We start from the raw sequence: 17,500 nt of genomic DNA on the forward strand, positions 1-17,500 counted from the left end.
GCTGATTTTGTGTTGAGTAGAATTGGAGGACACAGGAGGAAGGTGGAAATTTGTGAAAGGCCAGCTGGGAGAGGAGGTGGGCATGGGGCAAGAAGGGTGAGGGCCCACAGCAGTGCCTTGGGTCACCTGCCCTGCTGCTCCTTGCTCCAGCTCTTTGCAGGGACAATGATCTGCCCCTCAGTGCTCAGAGACCTGGGCTGCTGGTGCTGCTGAACATTCCCAGTGAAACCAGCAGCGTGTTTTCACTGTGTGAGGACTGTGAGGCTGCGTTTAGTGAGGAAGACCTGTTTAGGTTTCTCTTTATTCCACGGTGAGAGCTGACAGGAATGTGCACCTCGCTGCCAGCTCTCCTGCGGGAGAGGCACAGGTACGTTCTGTGGGCGCTCAACAGAGCTGAGGAGCTGAAAGCGAAGCTGCCTGCTGACAGCTTCCTGAAATCATATCAATAACATATTGTTAGCTCTTGTGATTGAAGCTAAAAGAGTCTGCTGTTGGATAAAGGATACATGATATGGGCATTTCATATGCTAGGGATATAAATGAATAACTCTGCTCATTCACAGTACTTACATTTTTTACAGTATAATTTTTATACCATTGTCATTTTACAGTATTTTTGGAAAACCCAGAAGGAGAACAAAGAAGTTGTTTAATAACTCTGTGAGTTTGTTTTTTTTTCTAAAACAGTCACTAGGAAAATAAAGACCTACAAGGAAGCCAGATACTTTGATTAAACATGACTTAAGTTCTTAGCTAATTTTGCACTGAAGTATGAGAAGCCACAATTTGCTCTATACATCTACTTCTTGCTTTCTCACCTCAAGTAAGAATAGTTAGTCTATTCTGAAGTATAAAACTAAGGAGATGAAAATCCTTTTAAGTAGAAAGAGTTGTAATGATCTCTATATTCGTAAGTGTAGGTGCAAGGGGCTGGAATTCAGAAAAAATGAGTTTCTGCTTGGGCAACAGGAGCAATACCATTGCCCAAGCAGTGATTTTGTGTGGGAACTCCTGAATGCTGTCAGCTCTGGGGCATTTGGGATTCAGTCCTGTAGGAAGAGGATCTCTCGGATGGTCCTGTTGCAAGTAGTGGGAGCTTACTCACTGCTTCCCATGGCCAGGTCCTTAAAACTGAACAGCCAAGTATTTCCCCCTCCTTTTGTCTGGCTTTGTATTTTGCTGGTGTTACCTGGATTCACACAGGTTTGCAGCAGTGTAAATTAACACTGAGTGAAGGTTTACACGAGCTGGAGAAAGTGAACACAAACTGCTCATTTGCACAGACTTTTCAAGAGGCTTGAAATAGTTTCACTGACAGTTTGTGGCATTTATTTGTGTGTTGTATTGAAACCTTGCAGTAAAGCACTCCCTGTTAGTCCCTGGTCCTTCTGATAACAGCTGTAGCTGATCTCAGCCTGCCGTGGGACGGAAGGCTCCTGGGATCCTGTCAGTCACTCAAAGGAGTTTGGTCAGAGCCGTTCGTTGCCAGAGCTGGCTGCTAAGGATATATTACAGTTAGCAGAGTCCATCTCCCACCTGACTTTGCAACCGTAATTGAACTTGCCAGGGTCTGTCATCCTGTGATTGCATTTATCAGACTTTCTTTGTCAGCTTTGCTACCACTCGCCTATCACCACGAGAGTCTGTCTTTTCAGCCAAGGGCCTGGAATGTTGCAATTAACATCAAAATTATTTAAAGGATTTTTATCCTTCAGATAGCTTTGAAATGTTATTGTATTTTTATAGTATTCATTCTCCTCTCTATTTATCTATCTGCTGTGTATCTGCCAAGTTTTCGGTGCCCTTTATTAGTGATCAGAGCTATTGTGCCAAGATAAAACAGGGGTGCCCAAACAGCAGTTGGCACCCAGCTTGTTGGATCCTGAAGGCCGTGCTGCCATTGCACTTAAACCTGTGTTCTGTTTCACCACAGTCAGCACTCACATCTCTGCTTCCTTCGAGGGATGCACAAGATGATTCCCTTTGCTGTACCTGATCCCTCAGGGCAAAGGGAGGAAATTCTCTGTTTCCTTCATGGACTGCACCTCACTGCAGCCAAGAGTACTGCAAGGATGGGGCCCTTTCTTCTGGTCACTTGTGTGACATCGTTATTATTATTTCCTTGGCTTAACTGTGGAACTGTTGCAACCGTTTTGTATGATCATTCAGAGGAAGAGGCAGGGTTATTGCGAGCCAGAGTAATCTCACTGCAACAGGTCGAGAGGATTTTAAAAGCAGCTGGGAAAATACAGGGAAATACCCCAAGTCATTTACTTTCAGTACAGATGTTCCTGTTCGGGGTTGTCTTCCTCCCTCTGAAAGAGCAGTGTGATGTATTTCTTTTTGCTTCTCTAAAATGACATATGAAAAAGAGCTTGTTTTCTGGAGATTTCCTGACCCCAGAGTGGGTGTCTGAGCAGTGCAGTGACTGCTAACCACACCCTGGTAAGCCTGAGCCACTTATTTCAGTGGGAAAGCAGCTTAGGAGGTACAAGTTGGCCTTAGAGTTCCCAGCTCTGCTCTCGTGCTCATGACAGTGATCAATTAATAAAGTTAAATGACTGAAGCAGTGATATATCAGTAAGAATATGGGCAGGCCAGAACACCAGTGGTATAAAGAGGATTTGTTTCCGTTTCATTTTACTTGGGTGATAATTAAGTCTATTTTTTTGTAGCCTTAGTCTGTGTGGTGTTTCCTCGTCTATCTTTTCCACTTAATTCTGCAAGGAGTTTTCTCTTTCTACTTTTTGGGAGACCACAAACACAAGAGGTGTTCTGAGCAATGTTTGTTCTATTTTTCCTGCATCAACCTGCCTCCCAGCATCCCTGCCTATTTCAACTGCATCTTTTATTCCATCTCATTCCACTGAACCTAAGGCTTTCTCAGCTTTATCTTTTTTTTTTTTTTCCCCTGGAAATTAGTATTAAATTAATATGATGAATAATAATTCCTCGAAGCCACTTGTATCTAAGAATCACTATGACCATCTAAGTTATGTGTGGTATTTTTTGTCACCAAGTCCATGCGTTATAGGGAGAGGAAAAAATAAATCAGTTGGATTGAGGGAAGAGAGAAGATAGAATTTGGAGATAGAAGGTATTAACAGCCAAGAATCTCAGTTATTAAAAAAAAAATAACTCCAGTATTTTAACAAAAAAAAGTTTAATGCTGACAGGTTTGCCATGAGTTAAACCCCAGGCTTTTCATCAGTCAATTTTGTTTGATAAAGAAAAGCTATCTGGCATACTGGACTAAGCAATGGGTGTCAAGAGTTCTGGATGCTGTCCCTGGCTTCTTTACAGAGGATGAGCCATCTATTTAAGTCAAGATACATGGCAAGCTTTTTCCTAAATGAAATGTGGAAATGACCAGTTAGAGATACTTATTTCTACAGTGCTGAAATTCTGAAAACCTTGGTCCCTTTATGGCCTTTTGGAGCACTGAAATTGGGCAAGTTACTTCTGAATTTCTACCTGTTTCCATTTACATTGTATTAAGATGTAGGATATTTCTGTACCCAGCAAAGTAACATTTAGCAAAAGTGTCCCTCTCCTCCGATTGAATAGATCGCAGTGCGCTTTGGTGTTGGGTGGTGCTGGAGGCCTTCAGGGAATACCAGCGCAGGAGCTGGTGGAAGTAACTGCTGGGGGGAAGGAGGTGTTTAACTCCTTCCACATTTGTACTGTGGCCCTTTATGCTTTTCATGGGGGGTGATATTTTTTTTAATGTTGGTTTTCTTAAATATACTGACCTTGAAGAATGCAGATATTTATCTTTTTATTCTCTCTATATTTTTCTTCGCCTTTGTTCCCTGTTAAATGTTACTGGAAGTAGAATAAATGCAGTTATATTATATATGTACTTTGGGAGTATGTATTGTCACGTGTTCTCTTTCATGTGCAACAGGTTATGCAAGGTTTAATGTATTAATATTTATTTTTTCTTAAAACATTTTCTTAGGCACGTAGTTTCTGTCTTGATGTCATCACAGGTAGCCCATATGCTTAGTGATGTATTGTTTTGTCTACAGTCTAACTCAATAGCATGCAATTTGGAGCATCCTTAATTATCCTACAAACCATTTTGTGATAATGAAACCAAATATGGTGTAGACTTGGCTGACATCTCTGTGATATTACTTGGCATACCAAATATTTCTGTTTCAAATATAAATTGGTTACTTCTTCTTCAAAATATGCATTGTATTAATTAAATCTATACTTGAGACATCTTCCCCCCACCCCCCAAGCTGTTATAAGCATTCTCCTTTTCCTTGTTCTGTATGCAGATAGGGTTGGGTATGGGCTCTCTAATTTAACAAAAAATAGGCTAACCTTGTGGTCTTTCAGTCCTACAACTACAGCTGAGTGTGCAGTGTCTTCCCATACAACTAGGTCTTTTGTTCCACTAGAGAAAATTACTTAATTTGTTAGAGAGCATTTTTTTTTCAAAGGTTTAACTATAACAGTCTTTACCTAATAGACCTGGGATTGCAGGGAGGTGATTCATGTGAATTAAAGGATCTCTGTGGCACAGGACTAAAGGACAGAATTACGGTGCCGTTGTTGTTGGCAATCCCACTTGTGCAATTTAATTCTTCCCTAAACCAGATTTCCAACATTTTGCATAAAGTTAAAGGAAAAGCCTAATTGGACCACATACTTCTTTTTGAAACTCTCTTTATTCAGGGATGTTCTGTTTATGTATTTTCCCTGGTAGTGTGTGTCTTTGTCCCTTGAAATCCATCTATTTATTGCAGTGACACCTACTGCTGAGAGAGCTGATCCGCAACAGGCTCGGTTCCTGTTAAACTTGGCCAACAAGCAGTTTGTGACTCAACCAGCAGATGTTTCTGTGGCTCAGGTCAAAGGCAACTTATGGACTCGGGTTTTTTTGCTTTGCTCCTAGCATTAAGTGCCAGGAAAGTCAACACTAGGTACAGACAGTTGACCTGACCAGTAGCAGGAGGAACTGAACCAGGGCCCTGAGGATCTGCAAAAACCAAAGCATTAGTCTGTTGAGCCACTGTGCTGGCTACAGTCCAGCAGTTTCAGACAACTGACTATCTGATTGCATGCCTGGATTTTAGTAATGATTTTACATATTTATTTGATGATTTGTATCCAAGCTTATGCTTCTGACAGGTGCCCTTGCGAACAAAATCTTGCTGGGCTATTGCATATGAATATTTCACAGTCAATCATACTTTGATCTTTGGGACATATGTGCATTTGACATTATGTTTAGTTGTGCACAAAATCTACGTCTAAGCCTTTGTGAAATGAAAATAAAATCATCAACCCAGCATTACAGGTTTGGATTTAAATTGTTTCTAACTATGCTTTTGACTTCTGTGGTCTTAACTCTTCTTTCTTGATCTCTTTGGAATTGGTTCAGAGGGCCTGATCCTCCTGTCCTCACCCAGCTGAAATGCTCTGCCTTTTATTTGGAACTTTCCTGTGTGAGGAATGCAGGATTAATAGGGTCAACATTATGTATCTTTTGGTATTATATAATGGGTTAGAGCATTGCGGACTTCCAGTGCAGTGCAGTGTCCTCAGATGAGGAGATTCAGAGCCCTTTCCATGCTGTAAAAATGACAAAAAATGAAATAATAAATATGCTTTGCAAAGTCTTACAGGCATTTTATTATTTTATTTGTACTCTGTGATGGTAAAGTTGTTCATTAAAGGCTTAATTTTAAGGTTTCTTCAATCTGATGTGGATGCCAGTTAGATTAATTAAAGTGAATGATCAGATAGGAGCTACAGGAAATTGATCAAATTGGAGAGGGTTTAATCAGTTGTATACATTCCAAATTACATGAAAATAACAAATTTACTTTAAAAAAATGATGTTTCTAAAGTAACAGAAGCTTTAGTTTAATGAAGCTTTCCACAAATAAGGCTCCAATTTGAATTTTGGTATCACTCTTATCTTTACTTTTGTTGTTGAGAGATCACTAGGAAAAAAAAGTAACGTGAGAATCAATGTTTATAAGCTAAAAAATAATGATCACAGATGCAACCAGTTCCTGGGAAAAAAAAAAATCATGATTTTTTTTTTTTAAATTTTTTAATCTACTGAACTTTCAGTACCAATTATTTATCTTTCTCTTCTTTGGATCTGACTTCTTAAGTATATGCAAGTGAAATGGAATAAATAAGAAGGAAAACAGATTTTGCTAAGTCACATGCAAAGTAGCAATAAATCAAACAGCTTGTCTGCATTCTTCTAATCTTTCTATTCTAATCAGTGAGTGAGATTTATAAATGACCTCTCCTCTCCTCTGTGCTCATCTTCCTAGATTGTGATCACAAACGGTTCACAGTCCGCCACTCCATGGGTGCTACCAGCCAAAGACTGTTCTGGTGATTTATCTTCCACTGATCAGTTATCAGTCCCAAAGGCTGTGCTAACTAGAAAGCACCCTACAGATGTAACAGGTATTTTAGAAAGCAACTCTCTTCCCAGCCCAGAGCGAAGGCAGTACAGCCTCAGCAAACCATTTTTTGTCTGCTAATGACTTTTGAAACTTCAAAATCCCTCTGCTAACCCTTCTTTAAGACATAAAAACTGTTGTGGAATGAGTTGGCTCTGTTGTTACTAAAGGAGTACTTTGTTTTGGAATCAATAAGCAGCTTGTTTAAATATCAGCACTACAAAGCAGCTACAGTTTTGTCAAATGCCTTCCCGGCTGCCCCCTGCGTGGTCCCGGGTGCTGGAAGATGGTGTTGGTGTGAAGCTGCAGCCCCTGGGAGCCTGCTGGGGCTGTGGGATGGGGGCAGCCCTGCTTCCCCCTCTGCTCTGGACAGGCTGTGCTCCACTCCTGCTTCGATCCACCTCTCAGTTATTACAAGCTGCGTGTGCTTTGCAGTGCCTACAAAACTTAAATGTGCTAATGTGACTTACAGTGATAACGAATTACCAAGCTGGCCTTAATAATATTTAAATAAAAACAAATAGATAGGACACATTACCTATAGGTTAACTTTCTTTTTTCTAAAGACATCCGGTTATACTCCAGAAACCATGTATTTTCCTAATATAATTATATTATACCCCAAGGAACAGGACACCTACTTAACCAAAACTCCTATGAAGTCGATGCAATTACTCTATTTTGCATAAGTAAAATGAGAATAGAATCTGGCCTAATGTTTATTTCATTTTATCAGACTGGATAATGCTGTCCTGGTGGCACTAAATACAGCTGATCTCTCCCCTCCCCTTCTGTGCACACATGTTTTTGTTAAAATCTAACTATTTACATCTATGTCTCTTAGTATTGCCTACAAATCAGTCAAAGAAGAGTAGGTCATCTATCCTGCCCTACTGTTTATATATTAATCATCTGGCAAATAAACTGCTCAGTATCCTACCCACCTCAGTAATATTTGTGATGTAATTTGTTTGGATGCCCAAATGTCACCAGCGTTGATTGTAAGAGATGAAAAAAATGTACTTGCTCAGCACACCAAGCTCTGGGCTAAAATGTAAGCATGAAATCTCTGGTTTATTTTTGTAATAATGTTTACAGCTGTTTAATGACCCTGAAAGGGTTCAGTAGTCTGGTGTTCTGTATTTCTTAACAGGAGTGTATTATGCTTATAACAGCCTTACTTCAACTGTTTCTGCTGCAACAGTAAGAACAATATTTAATAAAAATTCAATGTATATTCTGATCTCGGCAATACCTGTTTACGAGTTGCTAAGAACTGAAGCAGTCTGTATTGGAGTATTCAGAATTTGCCAATGGACCACAAGATAATGTAGATATATGTGAATTTTTCTAGCTGGAAAGATAAATACCAGGTCTATATTCTGAACGCATAAGTAACAGTGTGTGTAGCTCTAACTGCTTAGAGGATCAGGGCCAGAGCGAGCTTGTCGTCTAAACACGTGAGCTTGTAAAGCATTACTTTGCTTACTGAACTGTAAATCTTTTAACTAACCTAATCTAAGCTATAATAACAGCACAACAGTGGTTTTAAAATGACTGTTTTCTCTACAGCACTGAAGAGGGGAAAGTTTCAGTGTGTCTGTGTCCAGCAGGCATGAACAGGTGTAAATAAGAGCTGAATTTGGTCCATCTGTTTGCAAAGATAACAGGTGTGTGTCTGCACACATGTGTCTGTATACAGATATGTGTGTGCCTGCATATGTTTACATGTGTGTGTAGGCATAGATTTATCTTTAAATTCTGTCTTTCTGCTTGCCATATTTTTTTTTTCACTCTGTTTCCAGCAAGAGGAAGCTGAGCTTCTCGTATTACATTAATGTAGTTGTGATGACAGGCATTTCTGGTGTCATAATTGGTTTTAAATTCCAGTAATCCATTTCAAATAGTTAAATAAAATCCGTGTGTTCAATTGAAATGGCTAAAGCCAGAACTTTTGCTATTGATATCACAGGAAATAGTCTTGAGGGCAAAAATGCGAGTGAAATCAAAATAACTATTAGTATCATCAAAGGGACTTGAATGTCTCACTGCACCTTTATGTAGGAGATGAGAGACAGTATTTTTATAATATCTGTATCCCATTGTGAGTTTCATAAGCTGAGCTCCTCCTCAGAGGAACGGGATCCTGCACACTGGGCACAGAACGAGGCCGCATGGCCACGGATGGTTGGTGCGGTGCTTCCCAAGGGTGCTCCTGCCCTGCCCAGGGCAGTGTGAACGCAGCTAGGTTGTAGCACATGTATGCAGCAGGATCAGGTCAGGGCTTTTTGGCCTCAGCAACTCACTTGGGCAAGAGCTGAGGGTTTATTTAGGTTAGAAAAGGCAGCCCATAATAACTCCTGATCCCAACACACTCTGTATGGGGCTGTGTCTTGAGGGACACTGTCTTTACACAACATTTGAGATAATTAAAGGTCAGAAATTTACTACATAAACTTCAACAAACATATTTTGAATTTCTTAACAATCTCAAATTTGATTTGCAGTTCATTTTGTAAACATTTGTTAACTACAGAGAACATTGTGCTTCTGTTCCCAGCACAAGAGATGGCAAAACATTCTGTGCTTTCCTTATATGAGAGATCAGGATCATGAAAATAATGTGATAGAATATATATTTAAAAATTGAAAGCTAGATATTTTCCCTACCATGGAGCATCACAGCAGCATTTCCAGCTTTTTTATTTTTGAATACCTTGACACTAGGGTGGGTGCCATGAACTGCAGGAGCCTCACTGGGGAATGAAAACCCCTTACCCCACCTGGTGTAACCCTGTCTGGTCATAGATCTAGACAGGGATGATGGATAAAGAGGGAGAGAATGAAATTGCTAATTTTTTTTTTTTTTAGGGAAATTAGGCAAATTAGATTGAGTTACCTAATTCATAGTGGAATGATGGATGAATTTTGTTTCTGTCTTGCATGTGGATACAAGATGAGATTTTGGTAGGTTTTGCTGTGAGTGGGCTCAAGGATACCAAGAGTGATTTCTGTGAGAGCTGGACAGTAGCAAGGTCCCTGTGATCAGAAAAGCTGTAACTGGGCATGGCAGAAGTTCACAGGGCAGTACTTTCAATGCTGTGGTTATCCTTAATGAAACCAGGCTGGAGTCAGGAACAGAGGCGACAATTCAGAGCCAGAGGAAGAACAGACCTGCAAGAAGCAGGGACAGGCGAGGGTGGAAATGCAGTTTAAGTGAAGGATACATCTTGAGATTGTGGTAGCTGGGTCCCAGAAACTGCACAGCTGGTCAAAGTAGGTGGCATTCAGAGCTGGTTGTTGCTCACTAAGCAGAGGCTTTGCTGACTTTTCGTCATATTTAATCAAAAATATATAACATTTCCTGTGCCAAAAGATCCATGTGTGTGGGTTAGGCTCCCCCGACTTAATCCAAAATTATAAGTATTTAAATGAGAAATTATGGATTTGGTATTCCTCTAATCCATTTTTTTACTTGTTCTATCTGTATTCTACATTATATGTTTCTGTATGATTTTAGAAGACAGAAAATAGCAAAAAGGGAAAATTGGAAAACTTAGGATGTTCCAGCTACGACTGCTGTTGCTAGTTTATTAAAGTTATATTTGAAAAAGAGGCACAGCATAACTAAATCTCAACCACAACTCCCCTTCTCAATCCAAATAACCATACATTTGAACTGATGCTTAGGGTTAAACATCAGACTTAATAAATTCCTCTGGGATCTGTCAGCATTTCCAAACTTCGATAGAGCATAAAATGCTAGAATTAACTACCCAAACCTTTCTGAGCATGTAAAGGCACCAGGTCCTATTGAGATCAACTGAGAAAAAATAAAATTCAGACTGCATTTTTGAAGCTGCTGTACAATAATGACAATTCACAAAGACCTATCTAAACCTTCTTCACTGTGTGTATCTGCACATGCTATGCATTTCTGGAATTGTCATGTTCTTGTTTGCAACAGGTCTTGTTTAAGCATGGTGGGGAGAAATAACACTCTTGGTATGTGGAATCCAGACAAAAAGCAAATTTTGGGGTTTTTCTTGTTGTTTATTGGAGATTATTTGTTTGGTTGTTGGTTTTTTTTTTTTTTTTTTGTTTTTTTTTAAGAAGTACATAGGCAGATAATCAAAATCTCAGTCGACTTCAGGCAATGGCAGATCTTAGCACCACAAGTCTGAAGTTGCTTATTTAATCCTTTTGAACATGAAATCTGATTTGTTCCAAAATTTAGGCAAACTTTCAAAAATTTAAAAAAAGAAAAGGTGTTTGTATGTTCCCACATGTTAAATGACTGTGGTCTGCTGCACAGAAAACTTGAATGGAAATTAAGAATTTTCCTTGTTTGCTACATGCCCTTAGGTGAACACCTGGCTTGACTATGTTCTCCTACTGCCTACTTTTGGAAATCAGACACTGCAAGCTAAACTTAAGTGGGGTCCTTTTATATACTTGATTTCTTTAATGTTTTATAAATAATAACATTGACAGCATGCAAATAATGGGTCCCCAACACGTGACCTGAATAAGAGGACTGTTAAATTTTGACAAAGATCTGCTTTATATATGGGTAATATTAGGTAGCTCATTTTCATCTTTAATACATCATCTTTAATACACATGAATATAACTCTTTCCTGTACTTCTTACACGTTCTGCATTGTGTCACAACCTCAGTCATCCTGTCAGGACCAAAGAGGTCTCCCCTCGAAGACCTCCCGTGCTTTTTTTTTAGGCCCTGATCCTGCAAATACTTAATCATGTGTGGAACTTGGCTTTCAAGAGTCACCCTTTGAAGTCTACTGGACTACTCCCACGAGCACAGTTACACGCATTTTAAGTACGTGCCAGATCTGGACCTTGAATTGTCTATCGAGTGGCCACTGTGAAGCTGTGTGAGGAACCAGAGTGTGTCCACCCAGAGTGTGCCTGGAGCCTTTGTAGAAGACAGAGTGAAAAAATGCTTTTGCCTAAAGCCACAGAGAGTGTTGACCAAATTAAGTTTTTAAGAACGTATAGAATTCAGTAGTTTTGTGAGTGAATAAAGTGTCAAATCACTCCACTGAACAACAAAGATCTTAATTATGCTCTAATATAACCTTATAGCATCATATAGTTTATGAATTAGTTATGTGAAACTTTATATTTTAAACAGAATTTTATAGATACATTATATCTGTGTAGAGTAGAGAAGTGGCAAGGATGGATTATTGTGGACAATTATGCAGACCAGAACAGAGCACTTGTGTTTAACAAACAGCTTTGAATTCTAATTTCCTGCAATATACATAGTGTAGCTACAATTTGTAGTCATTACTGTGTATTAGGAAAGTTATTAAAATTCTTAAACTTGTTGAGGCTTTCCACAACACCTTCCCCAGGTTTTAATTGGTTTTATCTAGTTCCATAAGAGAGCTCTTTAAAACAAATCAAAGTGTCTTAAATCACATGTCTTACCCATCGAAGGGCAGACATATTCCTTCTATAATTTGGCAAGTTTTCCTAGGAACAGAAATTTGAAGGTTCTCAATGATGAATTAAAAGACTTGGCAGAAGATAATTTATGTGCCTTTTGATGGGCTCAGTTTCAAAATGACAAAATAACAGTGTTTTGTAACAGAAGGGTTAAATCTTAATCTCAGAGGTTTACAAAGCTGCTAGTCGCAGTCTCCTTAAAATTTAATATACCTCGTTAATGCTTACTTGCAAACACTGAAGGATTTTTATGATTATAATCATGTGTTACAGCACCTAGTACTGTTTCTAAGCAGCATACTAATCAGCTTAATGAGATATTACTGCACTTTTTGTTGACTAAAGCAAAATCCCTTTTATTGTTCTAAAGCTTGTCCTTTATTTTTTCCCAAAACATTATCTTGTTTTATTGTACACCAGTAAATATCATACCATCGGTTTTTTGTCAAATCATAAAACTATCTTTCTCATTGTAGAATGTGTAATATATTGAATATGGTTAACGGAACCGAAAGTTACAAATGGATTTCTATTTTTGGGGGGGGCGGGAGGTTGCTGGCTTTTTTAATGAAAATGGGTGAGATGCATAAGATTTCTTTTTCTATAGATTTAGAAATGCAGACAGGTGCAGTTTCACAGGAAGGACAAGGGAGGTGGTCAAAGCTGTTGCCCCTTCTGTAATAATTAGATTTTGAAATTGTCACATATTTTAAAATAGTAATTAATAGTTCTTGGTAAACATGCAGAATGAGGAAAGTGCATGTATGATCAAAATTGTCTGGCACAGTTGGCACTTAATACACTTTTAATTGTTTTTACACTAATTCCTTTGCATTATTATGAGTAGGTAAAACATAAAATGCAAATTGTACGCCGGTGATTCAATGCTTGTAACTCTTTCACAGTCTGAATCTAAAATATCTTCTGATTTTCAGAGATGGAGGAAGCTAGTTTGTGCCTTGGTGTTTCTTCAGCTGTGCCAGAAGCTGACGCCCATCTCAACAGCACCATCCTCAATGGGCAATATTCAATGAGTCAGAAGCTGCACCAGATCACTTCCCAGCTCAGCCATGCCTTCCCGGAGCTCCAGAACAGGCAGAACCCCGAGGAGAAGGCGTCAGTGCCACTAGAAGACAAAAGTCACATGTCCATAGCAAACCAGCCCATCAGCAGCCAGATGGCCCTGCTGGCAAACCAGCTCAATAGAGAGGTTGATACCAGTTTGAACGGGCGCGTGGATCTGCAGCAGTTCTTAAATGGACAAAACCTAGGGATTATGTCTCAGATGAGCGACATAGAGGATGATGCCAGGAAAAACAGAAAGTACCCCTGTCCCCTCTGTGGGAAACGCTTTCGATTCAACAGCATCCTGTCGCTACACATGCGAACTCACACTGGAGAGAAACCGTTCAAGTGTCCCTACTGTGACCACAGAGCAGCTCAAAAAGGCAACCTGAAGATACACCTGCGTACTCACAAGCTTGGAAACCTCGGCAAAGGTCGTGGAAGGGTCAGAGAAGAAAACAGACTTTTACATGAGCTGGAGGAGAGAGCAATTCTTCGGGACAAGCAGATGAAGAGCAGCCTCTTGCAGCCACGACCTGATGTGAAAGCACAGCAGCACACCCAGCCAATGCCGCTCGCAAACTGCAACTTGTCTGTGCCACCTAATCACAACACACCTGACATTTCCAACCCTGTTCCCTCTCCAAAGCCAGTCAGTGTCCAGGAAGAAGTTGTCGCTCAGACAGCTGGGTTCAGATGCACGTTTTGCAAAGGCAAGTTTAAGAAGCGAGAAGAGCTGGACAGGCACATAAGGATCCTACACAAGCCTTATAAGTGCACTCTGTGTGACTTCGCCGCCTCGCAGGAGGAGGAGCTGATCAGCCACGTGGAGAAGGCTCACATAACTGCAGAGTCAGCACAGGGCCAGGGCTCCAATGGAAATGGGGAGCAATCCACCAATGAGTTTCGTTGTGAGGTGTGTGGCCAAGTGTTTAGCCAAGCCTGGTTCCTAAAAGGCCACATGAGAAAGCACAAGGATTCCTTTGAACACTGCTGTCAGATCTGTGGGAGGCGATTCAAAGAGCCTTGGTTTCTTAAAAACCACATGAAAGTTCACCTGAATAAGTTATCTGTAAAGAACAAATCTCCTAATGATCCTGAAGTACCTGTCTCCATCAGCAGCATGTCCCAGGAAGCTCACGCAAACTTGTATTCAAGATACCTGTCATGTTTGCAGAGCGGGTTTCTTCCTCCTGACAAAGCGAGCTTAAGCGAACAAAATCAAATCTATAACAAAGGAGATATGCCCATGAAAGAGAAGGAAGTCTTGGGGAAGCTTCTTTCGCCCATTTCTGGCATTGGCCACAGTATTGCTGAAGGGGATAAACATTCTTTATTGGGCTGTCTCAATCTGGTGCCTCCTCTGAAATCCAGCTGTATAGAAAGGTTACAAGCTGCCGCCAAAGCAGCAGAGATGGATCCAGTAAACAGCTATCAGGCCTGGCAGCTTATGGCAAGGGGAATGGCCATGGAACATGGCTTTTTGTCTAAAGAGCAGCAGATACAGCGCAGCCACGAAGACACTTTGGCAAATGCTGGAGTTATGTTTGATAAGGAGAAGCGGGAGTATGTGTTAGTAGGAGCAGATGGCTCTAAGCAGAAAATGCCTGCTGATTTGGTTCACAGCACTAAAATGGGCAATCAGAGAGACTTGCCAAGCAAACTAGACCCTTTAGAAGGCAGTAGAGATTTTTTGTCACATGGTATGAACCAGGGACTAGATTACAACTTACAAAGTCATGGAAACATAAAAGAAAAGCCAACTGAATGCCCGGACTGCGGAAGGGTTTTTAGAACATACCACCAAGTGGTCGTTCACTCCAGGGTCCACAAAAGAGACAGGAAAGGAGAAGATGAAATAATTCAAGGTAGTCTCGATGAGCGGCGTGGGTCTGGAAGTGATCAAGAGTCTCAGTCTGTCAGCAGGTCGACAACACCAGGGTCCTCTAACATTACTGAAGAAAGCGGAGTAGGTGGGGGTCTCTCGCAGACGGGGAGTGCTCAGGAGGACAGCCCTCATCCTTCCTCACCCTCCTCTTCAGGTATGGTAACTTCTTCCCTCTCTGCTCTGAAAGCTTCATAGCTATATTTGAAATCACGGCAGCAAAGTAGTTTGTGCATTCTCTTGTCAGGTCGTTTCCTACAGTCCACAGGGACGTGGTGTTATTTGCCAGAACATCTGTGTTTGGGTTCCTGCAATACCTTCGAGGTTAATTCTCTGCTCACCCTTTTCCCCTCTAAGGGCAGGTTTTCCAGCCTTTCAGCTGACACCTTCCCACTGTGCAGGGGCTGAGCAGCCACCAATGGCAGTCGCTTCCAGGGCCTTTCCCTCCAGGTTTTGGAAGGTGGTTTTCTCCTCCTCTTCTGTTCATGGTGTCTCTCTTGCAGATCCTTCCCTGTCCTCCGTGTAAGAGGGTGAGGAAAGATGCCTTCTTTGAGCTGTAGTTAATAGACAGCATGTTGGCTCACCTCTCTGCCCTCACTCTGACAACCACGTCAGTTCCTTAGCTATGTCCTTGTACCTGGCCACTGGACTGATTAAAAAGAGATTCACAAATACAAATTACTAACCTTTTGACAATCTTCTAACTTATGTGCAGATTTTAACTTGTATGAAGCCTTCTGCTTAATTCACATCCATTTGAAAGTACAAGAAAAATAGAAATTGGACTGAAATATTTTAATTGTATTGTATGTCATGTTAACTTGCTGTGTACAAAATAGCAAAGCAGATAATATTTCATTGGAGATGTCTATAAAATATTGAGCTTCCTGGTACAATTTTTAAAGTTCCTAGCCTATGACTGCTGAAATAAAATCTCCATGTAATAACAGGTAAGATTTCTGGCCTCATGTATATTTCCAAAGTCACTTACTAATGGATGGTAAATTGAAAGTTATATCTTCTGCCCTTTATAAAGAAAGCACCTCACTAATACTGTAATCATTCTGCAAGCCTAACAACAGAGGAAATCATGCCATAACAAATACTCTGTTACTAATGGCAACATTGATTTCTGCAATCAGCCATTAAGTCTAGAAAATGAAAGACAGTTTGAGGTACCTTAAGGCATTACATTGCCCACTGTTAAAGAGCTGGTAGCAGGCTGTTGAGGGTAATTCTTTTTAGCTTTTTTTCCCCCAGTTTCGATAAATATTTTAGTATTGGAGGCAATTCACTGTTACAGTTATTAAGTATATGCCAGTTTACTTTTGTTGTTCTTGTCATGCTCCAGTATACTCTACTTCTGAGGCCAAATTAATATAAAAATAGTGTTAGTTTGCTGGCTCTATTACAAACCAGTAAAGAAATTGTTAAGACACATAAATCTGCACTCCACATTCCAGAGATTCCTATAGTACTTAATGCTGTTGTTTAAATACCCATGAAACACAGTCTACTCTTAGAGTCATAGCCTCGTTTACAATTTATTACTGGTGAGACACATTAGAAAATTCTATGTAGGAACAAGGCTAACAGGCGAGAGCTAATTTCATACTATATATAGTTGTTGAGATTGTGTTAAGAGGATTGAAAATATGTCAGGATGAAGAAGATTATTTTTCTAACTTTCACTTTAAAAAATCCTACACATTTAGAGGGGGGAGAAATACTCCTCTTTATTATAAAAATTGTCACTTTTGTTTTACAATGCCATAGAGCAATCAGAAATAAAAGATCCTGAAATTGTTCAAATTCTGTCTGAAGCTTTTCAGGGCTGTCAGGAAAAGTTTTGAAAAACATAGCCCCAGAGTCTTCTGAGTGAGGTTGAACTGATAGAGTTTGAAGAGGATTTGAAACAATGCATGTGAAAGTTGGTGTGTTTTGAGTGCCCTGAAAACTTTAATTCCAAGTGTTCTGGTTTGTTAAATGTGTTGTTGTGGGAAGTTTTTCCTGTCTTCAGAGGCAAAAAACCCTGCAGTGTTGTTCTCTTCATGGCCACTAATTTAAAATTATTTTTAATTTGAGCTACCCTTTATTTAAAACATTTATTTTCACACCTGATGCATTCATATCAAAGCATGTGAAAATAAAAACAAAATATGTGCAGTAACAGTTGCTGTGGAAGCATGTTTGTTTTTACTGAAGAAAATAAGACCTGTTATATTGATATCTGATTGTCTCCTTTAGTTACCAGTAAATGTAAGTAGGTTCTCAGTGTCATACATCCTATCCGGGAAAGTGTGTAGGTTTTTATATTACAACTTTTTAATCAGATGAAAGGATAAGAGTATTACATTTTAACAGAAAAAACTCTTAAGTATTGTTTAGTACTTGAAAGTTAAATTTTATTGCCATGTTGCCATTGGAACTGTTCATCACTATGGACTGTGTATTTTATCACTACCTGTGAAAGTAGACCCGTAGAATATAAAGAAATGAGATTTTTTTTTTTTTTTTTTTGCATAGGGTAGAATTAAGTAGTCGTTGAATCTTCTATTAAGAAATTACTGCAAAACACAGTTTTACAAATTTCTCAGACTGCGTAACAATGTCTCAAAACTTAATTTGC

General features: G+C 39.8%; 1 protein-coding gene across 8 annotated transcripts in view; it reads left to right on the top strand.

Annotated features, from left to right (window-relative positions):
• ZNF536 (zinc finger protein 536) overlaps window positions 1-17,500 on the top strand; it is a 346,807-nt gene that overhangs the window by 146,145 nt on the left and 183,162 nt on the right. For 7 of the 8 annotated variants that reach the window (XM_017741035.1, XM_017741038.1, XM_017741033.1 and 4 more), the window contains one exon: window positions 12,857-15,028. In XM_017741035.1, the coding sequence (XP_017596524.1) occupies window positions 12,859-15,028 (2,170 nt within the window). In that variant the 5' untranslated portion in view covers window positions 12,857-12,858. Of the gene's footprint in view, window positions 1-8,015; window positions 8,114-12,856; window positions 15,029-17,500 lie in introns of all 8 variants that reach the window. The other variant, XM_017741037.1, reaches the window with a different exon arrangement.

Source organism: Corvus brachyrhynchos, unplaced genomic scaffold (assembly GCF_000691975.1).
Source record: "Corvus brachyrhynchos isolate BGI_N302 unplaced genomic scaffold, ASM69197v1 scaffold26, whole genome shotgun sequence".
Classification (NCBI taxonomy): Eukaryota; Metazoa; Chordata; class Aves; order Passeriformes; family Corvidae; genus Corvus; species Corvus brachyrhynchos.